The 14,402-nt window shown below is 39.2% G+C and overlaps 1 protein-coding gene across 2 annotated transcripts in view; it reads left to right on the forward strand.

The window, feature by feature from the left end:
• dpysl4 (dihydropyrimidinase like 4) overlaps nt 1–13,512 on the forward strand; it is a 37,673-nt gene extending 24,161 nt beyond the window's left edge. For both annotated transcript variants that reach the window (XM_072557662.1, XM_072557663.1), the window contains exons 8-14: nt 1,343–1,463; nt 3,400–3,556; nt 3,933–4,074; nt 5,710–5,880; nt 8,662–8,841; nt 10,062–10,227; nt 11,522–13,512. In XM_072557662.1, the coding sequence (XP_072413763.1) occupies nt 1,343–1,463; nt 3,400–3,556; nt 3,933–4,074; nt 5,710–5,880; nt 8,662–8,841; nt 10,062–10,227; nt 11,522–11,613 (1,029 nt within the window). In that variant the 3' untranslated portion in view covers nt 11,614–13,512. The remainder of the gene's footprint in view (nt 1–1,342; nt 1,464–3,399; nt 3,557–3,932; nt 4,075–5,709; nt 5,881–8,661; nt 8,842–10,061; nt 10,228–11,521) is intronic.
• The last annotated feature ends 890 nt before the right edge of the window (nt 13,513–14,402 follow it).

A 14,402-nucleotide genomic window follows, 5' to 3' on the forward strand; every position in this document is an offset into this window, starting at 1 on the left:
TCGGGGATGGGATAGGTGAGCCACAACCTGATTTTACAGTTATCATGCAACTTTTCACCTGAGGTCACGACTTTTACCACACCTGGAGGCCAGAGAAGCAGGTAATTGGGATGAATTATCCACAAGGAAAAGGTGAGGACTGCAGTTACTGGAGAGTCAGAGTCGAAAAGTGTGACGCTGGAAGAGCACAGCGGGCCAGGCAGCATCTGAGGAACAGGAGAGTCAATGTTTCAGATATATGCCCTAATCTCCTGCTCCTTGGATGCTGCCTGACCTGCTGTGCTTTTCCAGTGCCACACGTTTTGACTGTGAATTAACTACAGCCTGTCAAGTAGGCTTCAAAGAGAGGTGACTGATCATGGAAGAGGGCCTTTCCCATTATACGCATCCTTGTGCAGTACAGAGTCTCCAATCAGGAAGGACCTCTTTACCCCAAGACTATAGTGAGTGCACCAGGTTATGTGTGATTTGAGGCCTACTCCATCCACTGGTAAAATACCAGTGCAGCAAGAAAAGTCTCTTAAGTGATTGTTAATTGATCCCATGAGCCCAATGGTGGACAGGCCATCCAATACCACCCAGCTACTTGTAGGCACTCCTACCATTGCACTTATCTTTTGCATCTCACCACCTCTCCCTGCCACCTGCCAACCTGGGTGTGGCTTATCATTTCAAGTTTACATATCTGGGTTTACAAATTTGTTTTTGGAATCATCCCTGTATTGAAACCTGACAGTTGGTTTTCCAAAAGGGCAGTAGGGTGGTGACCAAAAGCTGCTGAAAGGAAATCAAGGATCTCTTTACTTGAGACCACAGAGTACTGCCAATAGGTTGGGAGCAAGTGACCTATCATTTTGTCCAGGAGTGCACACGTAGAACTTTAAAGGAGCTTAAAATAGAAACAAACACTGAAAATGATAAACAAAATTAGTTTCTCTATTAATATCAGATAGCAATGCAATATTATTAAAAACAAAGCATATTTAGTGTGTTTTCAGATCCATACCTTATCTTTGGAATGTCTATGTATTAGAGCACACATACTTGACTTTGTTTGGAATCTAATCATTGACATTGTCAGTGTTCAAATGATTGCTGTATATTCAAAATTCTTAAACAAAGAAAAAGATAACATTTGCATATGTGGACATCTTTAAAATTGTACTGATGAGAGAGCTGTAAATGGGAAATGTGCTTATTCTTTCTAATGAACTCTGAAATAGTGGAAAATCTAGAAAAAAAGGTTGGCGCTACTTATAACTGCTTGTCATATAGGTGGTAGGAGGGCATGGTGCAGACATTTTTCACTTAAGCTTAAACCTAATCAAAACATTTCTTTAAGGTTGAGGCTGAAGCAGTGTATCGTGCAATAACCATTGCAAGTCAAGCCAACTGCCCTCTGTATATCACCAAAGTGATGAGCAAGAGTGCTGCAGATATCATTGCACAAGCTCGGAAGAAAGGTAAACAGCTAATTATGTTTCTGCTTGACAAGATGTAATGAGCCACAGGGATCAGTGCTGAGCCTCACATTTTAACAATTTATATGAATGACTTGGATGAAGGAACTGAAAGTACAGTTGCTGAACAAGTAAGTTGTGAAGAGGATATAAAGAGGCTGTGTCAGGATATCAATATTTTAATGATGGGCAAAAATCCGGCACATGGAGCATAATGTGGGAAAATGTGAAGTTGTCCATTTCGGCAGGAAGAATAAAAATAAGTATGTTATCTAAATGGTGAGAGATTGCAAAACTCAGGATGCAGAGGGATCTGGGTGTCCGAATTGCAAGGTGCACATATTGCAAGTAGGTAGAAAAGCGAATAAAATGTTCTTGTTTATTGTGAGGGAAGTCAAATACAAAAGTAAGGAAGTTATCTTGCAGTTTTACCGAACACCAGCGAGACCACATCTGGGATATTGCTCTCCTTATTTTGTGAAGCAGTTTGCAGAAGGTCTTCCTGGATTGGGTGGGTTGTAGAATCAGTAAAAGTTAGATAAACTGGGTTTGTGTCTGCTGGAGCTTAGAGTAGGTGATTTGCTTGAAACACCATGATTCACTGTTTACATGCCAAACTTCCAGAGAGTAAGCAGAGCTTCACACTGACCCCGGCACCTGGTGTTTGTTCATGGCCCTGGCTCCGGCCCCACAGCTATTTGGGCAGAAAGTAAATATTACAAGGACCTATTCTATTTTAATACCATTTTTTTGCTGGAATTCCATTCGGAGGACACCACTGGTCTGAAGACAATTTCAGATCGATTAGACTATTTCTCAGGTTTACTGCTTTCTGAATTCCTGTGATTTATCACTTTAATTAAAGGTTGTAAGAAGTAATTCTGATAGTCATAATTCATGCCAAGTTTTGGGGCCCTCTTTGTGGTGCAGTGGTGGTTTCCCTACCCTTGGACCAGGAGGCCGGCTTCAAGTGCACCTGCTCCAGAGGTGTGTAACATGTTGATTAGAAAAATAAGTTAAAACCAACCTTTACTCACCAACTTTGATTAGTGTCCCACGATCTAATTTGGGTTTAGCTTTGCTTCCAAGAAACGCCCAAGCTTTTGATTATCTTTAATTGTTCTGTGATTTAAAAAGTAATGTTTCATTAAAAACAATTACATTTTTCTTAAAACATTGCTCCTTCCAAGATTATAATTTGGAGTTTTGAAGTAATTCTGCTGGAAGAACATTTTTTTTTAGATTAGATTACTTACAGTGTGGAAACAGGCCATTTGCCCCAACAAGTCCACACTGACCCGCAACCCACCCAGACCCATTCCCCAACATTTATCCCTTCACCCTAACTCTACGCGCAATTTAGCATGGCCAATTCGCCTAACCTGCACATTTTTGGACTGTGGGAGGAAACCGGAGCACCTGGAGGAAACCCACGCAGACAAGGGGAGAATGTGCAAACTCCACACAGACAGTCGCCTGAGGTGGGAATTAAACCGGGTCTCTGGCGCTGTGAGGCAACAGTGCTAACCACTGTGCCACCGTGCCGCCCACTGATATGCTCATAAGGAAAGCAATATATCTGGGATGATCTGTGGTATTCACAATGCTACAGGACATTGTTCTTGACCAGTATATTTGAGGCAATTGAGGAGGGAGAATGATGTTCTACCTGATGGTGGGCAAGTTTCCTTGTTCGCAGGATTACCTGAACTGTTCACCTCCACAGTGTTTCCAGTAGTCATTTAAATGTGTGTTTTTAGAATGTTCAAAGAAATTCACTTTTACCTAAATATTTGCTTATGCTTTGTTTGATTACTGTCTCATTAAAAGATTTTTTCTTCAGTAAGCTGTTTAAGTTAAACCATTGTGACTTGCGAATTATGACCTAATGGACCCAATTTGGTCGTGGTACAAGTCAGTTCTTTGTATGGTTTGACAGGTGCAGTCGTGTATGGAGAGCCTGTCACAGCAAGTCTTGGGACTGACGGATCCCACTACTGGAGTAAAAACTGGGCTAAAGCTGCAGCCTTTGTCACTTCTCCTCCACTCAGCGTTGATACGTCTACCCCTGATTACCTAAATTCTCTCCTCTCCTGGTATGAATATGTAGACTGAATCACCATTCACGAATATTTCTGATATAGTATCTTAGAAATGCTGATCGTACAGTAGAAGATAATAATGGACAAATTGTAAAGTTTGTGATGAGTGAAAAACTACAACATGAGACAAAAATCAAATTGTGCAATCTGTGCTTTAATTGTTTATTGGATAAGCGTTAATGACAGAAACTCATTGGGAAGAAGTAAGAGAATTTCCTTTGGGCAGTCACTGTAGTGAAATTGTAACCTATTTTATGTTATCGGAGTTGATTACAAGAAGTACAAAGGTTCCTTTGGAATTACGTTGCTGAATTGATTCTGTTCATTCTGACACATGATAATATGGGTCTGATTTATTTCCTAAATACAGTGGGGATCTGCAGGTTACTGGCAGTGCTCACTGCGCCTTCACTACTGCACAGAAAGCAGTTGGAAAAGATGACTTCAGACTGATCCCGGAGGGAGTTAATGGTATTGAAGAAAGGATGACAATTATTTGGGATAAGGCTGTGGTATGTTAATCTTATCAAAGTAGTTGCTGCAGACTCATGTGCTGTTGAACTTTTTTTTAAGAAATATTGTTAATGGCAATACATTATTGCTTATCGGTAGCTGAACACCAAAATACTCCAAATATAATTGTATTCTGAAATGACCTACACAGAGATCCAAAATTTCTGGGAAGAGAGAAAGTGAGGCAAGAGTGGTTGATGGTCAGATTTTCCACATGCATGTCCTTTATCAAGGAGGTTTACTGAGGAGTAATCCTTGGCATTTCTGATAAAATTCCTTCTTTACACCCATGGAGGATGACTCAGGCATTTGAGAGCTGGGGAAATTCCCTTTGGGGCCCATTAATGTCCTTAAAACCTTGCTAGAGTAACCTGATATTTGGAGTGGGGCATTCCATAAAAATCAAAAGAGTTTTTAAAAAGAATCCTTTGTTTCACTTGGTACCTTGGATGCTCTACTCTGCCTTGCAAGGTTAGATTAATGAAAATTTATAGACCATGGCTAACATGCAAAATTCCCATCCCTGGAATTTCCACTGAGTCTAACCTGTTGACACAGTACCTCTGAGATTCCCTTGCCTTCACAACTGTTAGAACAATTTAAACATGCAAATACAATAACAATGAATTTTATTCATGTAGCACCATTCATATGACAAAGCATCCCAAGTTACCACACAGGAGCAAGGATCAGACCTAATTTGTCACTGAGCCAAAAATGCAAATAATAGGACTTGTGACCAAAAGCTTGGTCAAAGAAGTGCAATTTAAGCTGCATTGTTGGAGAAGAAAAGAGTAAAGAAATCAGAGAGAATCCCTGAGCTATAAGCTTGGGAAACTGAAGGCAAGACCCATTAACAGTGGTCTGCTTAAGAACTGAGAATGCTCATGTTGTAGATCTGGAAGAGTGCAGAAGGATTTTAGAGAGCTATCAGACTGGAGGGATGTTACTGAGATAAGGAGGATGATTCGATGAAGGAATTTGAAAGCAATGATATCTCATTGAGGAGATTATCTGACTGGAAGTCAATATAAGTCAGCATTGGGTGATCAGGAGTTGGTGCAGTTCAGACTACAGGCAGCATGGTTTTCAATAAACTCACATTTGTGAAGGATCAAAGATTGAGGCTGGCCAGGGGATCATTGAAATACACAAATCTAAAGGTTGCACAGGCATGCTGGAGGCTTTCAGCAGTAGATTAGCTGAGGCACAAGTGGAATTTGACAATGTTACAGAAGGGATACTGAGTGATCTTGGTGGTGAAATGGATATGTTTTCAGAAGCTGATCTTGGCAGTCAGATATGACACCAAGATTGCAGAATGCTTGGACTAGTCTCAGACAGTCACCAGGGAGAAGGCTGAAGACAATGGTTAGGCAATGGATTTAAAAGTGGGGACCAAAGACAAAGACTATGGTTTTCCCATTGTTTAACTGGAAAATAATTCCTCCTGTCAGTACTCCAAGAAAAGGAGATTTTTAAATGACCACAAATTGAAACTGGTCTCTATTCAGCAGTCACCTGGACATATTTCACCAGGAATGTATAAAGAAAACGCCGCATACCAAATAACTGGAGTCTCACATTCAGACAACATAACCTCTGTGATTTGTTTGAATTTTTTTATATTCTAGGCTACAGGAAAGATGAATGAGAACGAATTTGTAGCAGTTACAAGTACCAATGCTGCAAAGATCTTCAATCTGTACCCAAGAAAGGGACGAATCGCTGTTGGTTCTGATGCTGATTTGGTGATCTGGGATCCAGAGGCTGTCAAAATCATTTCAGCAAAGACACACAATCTGGTAATTCTAATTCTTTCCTAATTAATCCTGTATTTGCTGGGTATAACTTCCAGATAATTATAAATCATTGGAATTCGTAATTTGTTCATCATTGGAATTCATCCTATTGACAAGCCCAATTGCTGACTGCCTTAGCCATTGCTGCGAGTTATTCATTAACAAGGAGCTATGGTCTTAAAATAACATTTTCTTACAACATCTATAAACACATTCAACTTGCCAGTTGATGGTTTCTAATGTCTGGTTTTATCCCTGCTTTTCTTTTGGTATAAAATGGTTTCCTCTTCAGAACGAAAGTGCTATTGCAAATCCAGGATCAATTCAGAAATTTGACTGTGCAGTGTATTTCAGTAGGAGGTTAATATCTGTGACAACTGAGGGTATTGAACCCAAAACCCCATTTATATGTTGCAATGTAAGTGGGAGCTCTTCAGATTCACTTACTTCAAAGGGCATATGATGAGAGTGTTGCTTCTTGGCACTTTGGCAATCTGACGATTACTATGTGCTTTCAGTTTCCTCATCTAAGAATATGTGTTTCTCCTGAAGTTTGGGATTAGTTTCACTGTTTGGGTAGGAAGAGCATAACTTTTCCCTTTCTGCCTCACTTTTCAGTTTTTGCAACGTGATGTATATTCTTGGAAGCAGTGTTATTAAACTCCATTTGACTGTTGTGAACTTTAATAATAGGCATGCAACATTCTTTAGGGTGTTCAAGCGAGAAGAAAAGATAGACATTTACTCATACCCAGAATGTAAACACAACAAAATATTTACATTATTACTAATGAAACTTTTAATGGAATACAAGAAAATGCATTATGACATTAAATTAGTTATTTAAGTTAGACTTAATGCAGGATGAGTGGGGTCTTCTCAAGTGATTCTTTACAGATAAATAGAATTTGGAAGTCTCTGGGTGTCATCCAAAGTTGTTGCCGAGTCTTGGTAGAAAATGCAAGAAAAACATTTCTTGCAGATGGGGACAAATTAGCTCCTGTCTCACAGTCTTGGTTGACTGATTGTTAAGCAGGGTTTTGTCACCTTGCTTGAGTTAACGTCTTTCATGAGTCCTTTTGGTCTCCAGACTAACTTGTCTATGGCTGGTTCTTGGGGTTATAGTATTTGCTTTCTGAGTTGAGTTTGGATCATGTGACCACACAATCGTTACCTCCATTGTCCACACGCGACTAAACGTTAGAAACAATTGCCAGACAGTGAATGATGGATGTTGGCTGTTCACACCTCCTTGTGATACATTGATTTCTCCACACTTCTCTTAGTTAAGTTTCAAGTTTGCAGAAAGTGACTCTGGGGCAGGCGAGATGTGGAACCATTGAAGTTGAGCTTTGGTTCATAGCCAAGTAATGGGAAGTGCAAATTCACAGGTAGTTTCACATTTTTATTGCCTTCAAATCAAGATCTATCGCCCATTGTCCTTCAACATTTTAGTGACTTTTCAGGCTCATTTTGACATGTCAGGTAATCCTTATCCATCTCCAAATGACAAAAAGGTCTCCTTCACTGGCCAATGTTTGTCCACTTCCAACAGAATTTGTATCTTAAAACTAATGAATATGACATGCGTTCGTTGGATGTCAGAAAATGACACCCAATGTGTTATCAAAAGCATAAGCCATGAAAATGAAAGTACATTTCCTGACATGACAATTAATGCATATTTGAGGATGTTCTTCTCTCACTGGGCCATGTGATAACATAGATGTAGTACTCTTTCGCTGCCTTTAATTGCTGTGCTATCTATGAACTCAGAGATACAATTTAAGGAGGTGAATTCAGTACATATGTTGGGAAGAAAGGTTCCTCACTTGATGATTTGAGTATATCTGTTAGACCTTCAGGCATGGCATTTGGATACAAGATTTATTTCCTGTCAGTATATCATTTAGATTGCTTTGAGAGCAGTTTTTTTGAAAACTGTTCAGGATGGTGCACCAAGAATAGCAAAATACAACTCACGTTAAGCTCAGGGAAATTTGTATTCTACCTCTGCAGTCAGTAATTACAACAAAGAGAAAAGAATCAAAAGACTGGAAATCTGAAATTAAAACAGAAATGCTGAAAACACACCCAACTGACCGAAGGTCATCGACTTGATAGAATCTCTTTAAAAGCTGGCTCTCTGGGACCACTGGTCTCAGTGCTGTTGGGGAATTGGCTGATGAGAAAATGGCATGGTCTCTGCTTCCTTTTTTTTTCACTGTTTTGCCAACTGCAATGTATTGAAGTTTGCTCACGTGTGTGTTTTGTGGATGCATGTAGACAGCATGGACTGTAACATTTCAGCAAGTTAGACTGATTTGCTGCCCCACCTGTCCATTTGGATCTTGCTGGACCAGTTACCACACACACACACACACACACACACACACACACACGCTAAGTTTGTGTTTGACCGCATGAGAGAACTCCAGCAGTGCTCTTTAAAGACATCAGCATTCAATTGTCAGGAGGTACTACTTGCTGTGTCTTTTTGCAGTTGCAGAGCTAGTGGTCATGCTGTTTTGCTGCAGGAATTGATTGCTGTTCTTTTGTTCAGAAGGGAGTGGTTTGGTTTTGAAAGTCAAGAGTGCACCCTTCAGCGATTGCAATTCACCTCCACCTTCTCAAGACCTATTAGAGATGGGAACTTGCCAGAAGCACCCCGAATGTACGAATAAATGTAAAAAAAAATTTGTGCAGCGATAGGGAGTTTAGTCGCAGTTTCACTTGGGCTACAATGTGATGAGTTTTGCTTCACTTATGAATTGTATCTCTTAGGCAATCGAATACAACATATTCGAAGGAATGGAATGCCGTGGTGCTCCTTCTGTTGTTGTAAGTCAAGGTAAAATTGTACTCGAGTATGGGACAATTCATGCCACAGAGGGCTCAGGGCGCTTCATTCCCAAGAAGACATTCCCAGACTATGTTTACAAAAGAATAAAAGCAAGAAGCAAGGTACGTGTTTAATCATTCTGCACCAGTATTGCCATGTGAGGACAGTTAATTACAAATATACACTTGGAATGGATAGCTCTACAATTGGCTCAAGTAAAACCTCTGCACATTGGATTATTTTGGGTCTGAGAGTGTATTACTTATGACACTGTCATAATAGTCCAGAAACCTGGATTAACTATCAAATATTCAGTAAGGAGGGATTAAATCATTCCCTTAAGATCTATCCAAAAATACTCAATAGCATAATTATTTTACATTTCATTTTTTACATGTTCTATGAAGGGCACATACTCAATGGACAGGAATAATACAGTTCCCCATTACTTAGAACTGTCATATATTTTTTTCTTTGATTTTGATTCTGATTTGGGTATCTTAGTTCAAGTTAAAATTTAATTCAGTGAAAGAATTCTACTTCCATAAATTTTCAGATCTGCCAATTTTACACTTCATTTGTTTATAGAATATAGTATACCACTGATCTCATGCTAGTCTGGAGATCGTTGATCGATCTTCTCAGATAGAGACAAAAAAACCTGCAGATGCTACAATCCAAAGTTGGCAGGCAGGAGGATGGAGGAACACAGCCAGCCAGGCAGCACCAGAAGCTGCAGAAGCCAACTTCTCCACCTTCTGATTCTGCCTGGCTTGTTTTGTTCTTTCAGCCTCCTGCCTGTCTACTGATCAATCTTTTCAGCCTAGGTGCAACCACCTTATAATTCTGAGAGTGCACATTTCTGCAAAGCCAAGGAACATGGCTAACAATTACTGAGATAATGTATCTGGTTTGGTGACCACCAATATTTCCATATATTAGTTTGCATGGTAACTGCAATAGCTGTTAATCATGCAAATACCTCTTCTGCACATTAATTTGGATAATCTGATATCTTTTTCCTTATGACTAAATGAATAAACAATGGAGATTAATTTTAAATCTTCTTGCACACAAATTTCGAACGCATTCCCTTTAAAAGTGAGTAGTTATCAGCAAAATGTTACTCACATGCTGCAGGATGAATCTATTAACTGAGTTTTCTTGAATAGTGAGAAACTTTCTAATTAAATGCTAGAATGAAAATCTGAATTGTTGGTTACACTGAAAAGCCTCCTGGATTTTGCCTTTAAAAATTGTCTGATGTGGTGTTGTGTTTGTAAAGTGTCATATTAGTTAGAGATTAGCAGAGCAGTATCAAAGCTCACTTCCATTTTTGCAGTTGGCTGAAATCCGAGGTGTTCCCAGGGGGATTTATGATGGTCCCGTCCAGGATGTCACTGTGGTTCCAAGAGCTATGACACCCATTCCATCAGCTAGGATGTCTCCAGCTAAACAGCCGATTCAACCACCACGAAACCTTCACCAATCTGGATTCACTCTAGCTGGTAATAAAGTGTTCGCCATTAATTTCTAAACAAATGTTTTACGTACAACTTTAATTCTCAAATTTGATCTCCTGCACAAATCTCCTGCACTGTTCGCAGATTCAAATGAAATTCAGTAACATGGCCTCTTAAGTAAGCAAGTCGAATTGGACAGGCAAATGGACGTATATGGAATAGTGTAGTTGGGATGGGCTTCAGATTATTATGACAGGGCGGCGCAACATCGAGGGCCGAAGGGCCTGTACTATGCTGTAATGTTCTATGTTTTATGTTCTATGTTACTGGAATGCATTTGAAAACATACATTCTATGGCTTCATCCAGCCGTCATTATCATACTGCTGAAAATGCAAAATATGATCAAAATTGTAAAAGAATGTTAAAACAGACTTGTCAAGATGAATAGGAAAGGTTTGAAGAGATATGGGCCAGGAGCTGGCAGTTGGGACTAGTTTAGTTTGGGATTATGTTTGACATGGACTGGTTCGACCGAAGTGTCTGTTTCCATGCTGTATGTTTTAGGTAATGAATGCATGTTGATGTCATCAAATACTTCACTCAACATGTTTCACGGACAGCATGTGACAGAACCTTTATCGCCAACTGATCTGACATTTGGTGATGATGTGGTGATGTCCAGCCCAAAGGAGTAATACACTTGAAGCAATTACCAAAGTGACCTCACAATAAGAACATTCAGTGTGGGTCAGTAAATAAAGCCCAACTTCCCATTGAGGTGATTGTAAAACATCACACAGTAGCGCTCAGAGGAGACCAGAGCGGGTGGGCTGGCTAGTATTTATCCATCCACTTCTACCCCTGAAACACAGTTTCTGGTCATTGAGCACATTGCTTTTTATGTGACCCTACTGTGTGTGAATTGGCTCCTGTTCTTTCCTGTTTTACATTTCAAAAGGATCTCACTGGCTATGAAGCACTGTAGAATGTCTTAAGGACAAGAAAGAAACTATATAAACAAATGAAATTCCTTCTTTCTTTGTGGTTCCCTTTATGCTCAGCTGAAGAATGCTCGTAAGTGTCCTCTCCTGGCAGAGTGGAGGCATTACACCTTCTGAAGAAAATGAATGCAACAATGGAAAGACTGAGCATATTGGAATTACATGGGAAAATATACCATTTGAAATTTAATCAGTACTAGTTTGAGACTGGTCTCTCTTAATTTATATCTTATGTCCTCTTTAAAATAGATTAACTTTCATATCAATGGTTTAACACAACAGTATTAAAATCATCACTCCTCTGTGACACTGAATTTGCTTTTTCATCCATTATAGGGACGCAGGCCGATGATCACATTCCTCGTCGTCCCACCCAGCGTATCAGTGCACCCCCTGGTGGCCGTTCGAACATAACAACTCTGGGCTGAACTTCAACCAGAACAACCTGATTAAAATGATAATCTCAGAGCCCTAATATTGCTGCAGGTTTTGTCATCCGAGGCTCAGATATATTCTCACAAGCAGCTGTGTGCAGTACAGTATTTGCTGCAAAGATGGTCATGAAGTCACTGCCTTTAGCTGATAAATGATGCATTTGAAAACTTTTTGATCTGCCGATAATTCAGAGGTACAGTTTTTTGTATTGTAAAAAAACCCGTTAATTTATATTAATATTTGACTTAATTGGGAAGTGTGTAACAAGCATTGAGACAACTGTTGTTTCATTGTTGTGACTACGTAAAGTTGTATTTGTGGTTCATTTGAAAGCATGATAGTGATATTGAAAGTAATGTGTAATTTCCTTTGTACTACCACAGGAGTCAGACAGTCTAAAGCAATGTAAGGCATACATTGATTGCAAAAGTATTGAGGTTCTAAAGTATTTTAATAACTTTCTACAGTCACATGTCAACTGTAATTCAAGCTGCTGTGGTGCAGTCTAGTGTTTCATATATATGCACTGTTTACAGGGTAACCTTTCAAAGTTTTTACCAATTAACATGATGTACATTTTAGTGAACCAAAAAGTATAATCTTTCCTCACATCAAATGTGCATTTTTTTGGATTCGATCTTAAGTATGGCTGTGAAAGTTTGTCAAGTGTTGGTGATGGTGACCTGGTTGACCTGGTGAGGGGTGTTTCTACCTGAACACTTGGGCAAGTAAAGTAGCAGAGTGGCTCTGCTGCCTGTTATAGAACTTCATCTTTTTTTTGCCCCTTATAATCAATGGCAATGATAATTGGGCACCTTCTATAACATATGGCAATCTACCAAGTCAGCGAAAGTGAAACCTAACTCCAATAAATCTGAGTTGCCCTTGCCCTTTCTCCTGCCTCTCTGTATAATGGAAACAATTATGCTTAAGATAAGAGTATAGTCTTGCTCATTTATCTAGTTTACTTCGCTAATAACTTTCCCTTTACCAGGATTTAAATGCCATTTATCACTAGTGCAATTGTCGTAAACATTGTGCTAGTTTACTAAATGGAGGAGTCAGGCTCGCCATCTTTTATTAGCCTTAGTGACAGTCAAGAATGCCATGAACTTCAAAACATTGGTCTTTGTACAAAACCCCAAATGGTAATTCCCTCAAATGGTAATATCTTAAAATGGCAGTGGTGTTGTCTTGTATGTTTAACATGTTTTATGCTTGAATGTCATTAGAGTACCTTGAACTTTTTGAGAAGGCTTGAATAGTTTCAATATGTTGTGCAGGCTTCATTTTTAACTCTTTCCCAATTGACTTTGGCTCATTTCTGCTATTATGACATTAGCAGCTTCTACTGTTTTATGATTTTAAGATTTCTAAAAAATGGTTGATCTTAACTGAATCAGAGCATAATTCGAAAGTAGCTTGTAACAAAAATGGGAGCTTTTTGTATTGGGTGGCTAGAGTGTGAAATATTAACCGTTGAACTCTTTACTGGCTGAATGAAATGATCAGATTAGATCTGTTGCATGGAAATAGCAATGTTTTACAAAACTGTCTCATATTTAGTCAAATTTAATCTGATTATGGAAAACCTAATCAATTGCTATCAAACATGTAGTTAACTACTTTCAACTCAAACAGACATTTGTCTTATTTCGCAGTATTACACTTAAATTTGATAATTCAAGTGAAAATAAAATGCTTTGAACTGAATTCTAGCGTTGATGACCATCTATAGTTTGTCTACATTGATTAGAAAGCCAAAGCTTTCAGATTTCATTAAAAAAAACTCTGTTAGAGTTACTAATGAATTTTACAGAACATACAAAAGCCTGAAAATACTTGTTTCAATCTAATGGGTCATCCTTATCAAATAAAAATGTTATGGAAAATGAATGCCTCAATGTTCCTCATTTTTACACACACCAATGGACACTGAACCAATAGTTTATCATCAGAGTGCTTTAAGTGACTGAATCAGTTTCAGTGTCCTGATTTAAATGGGCAAGTATTTGGAATTGGTTTCTTCAGTCTTTTTTCTCATATACCTAATTTCAGCCAGTGTAAACACATTAAACAAGTTTTGTGAAAATAGTTTCCCAAACATGTTTTTTTTGTATATAGACATCTCATTTTATTTACTGATTGATAATTATTCTGAATCACAATTGGGAAGACATTCTCAATAAAAATCTGATCTGTCTCTGAATGCCTTTTGAAGACAACACTAACGTGTTTTAAGCCACAGGTATTATTACAGTACTTAGAAATGTAGGCAGGAACTTAATGAGTGCAAAGTGAATCACACCTATCTGTTGGAGCAGAGGTGGGAGCTCTGTGTCTCTTCTCTATGAAAGAAGTGTACCTTCCTGGAAAATTACTTTGGGCACTCATTTTAATTAGGTCCCTAAGCAAGAGCCATTCCATCCTGAAAGTTGCTGGGTAGCTAGAGGCTGGCAGCTCTCCAGTACCAGTAATTCCACTGTATGCAGTGCTACAGCCAGTACTAGTCATGACCAGCAGGGTTCAGCAATGGATCCCGAGATAGAAGCAAAGGTTGGATGGGGTCACAGAAAGGCAATCAGTGACAAAGAGCATACTGGGAAGTCAGAAGCAGGGCAAGGGGTTTGCTTGCAAGGGCACTCCCCCTTCCTGATGTCATGTCCCTTGAATGGGCACGGACTGCCATCTAATTCACGTAGGCCATTGGCACACCTGATAGGATTTGCCGCAAAGCCTCCCCAGATGGAGAGTCCTTTGCCAATTGGCCTCCAGGCAGGGA

The sequence above is a fragment of the Chiloscyllium punctatum genome, chromosome 38, assembly GCF_047496795.1.
Source record: "Chiloscyllium punctatum isolate Juve2018m chromosome 38, sChiPun1.3, whole genome shotgun sequence".
NCBI classification, from domain to species: domain Eukaryota; kingdom Metazoa; phylum Chordata; class Chondrichthyes; order Orectolobiformes; family Hemiscylliidae; genus Chiloscyllium; species Chiloscyllium punctatum.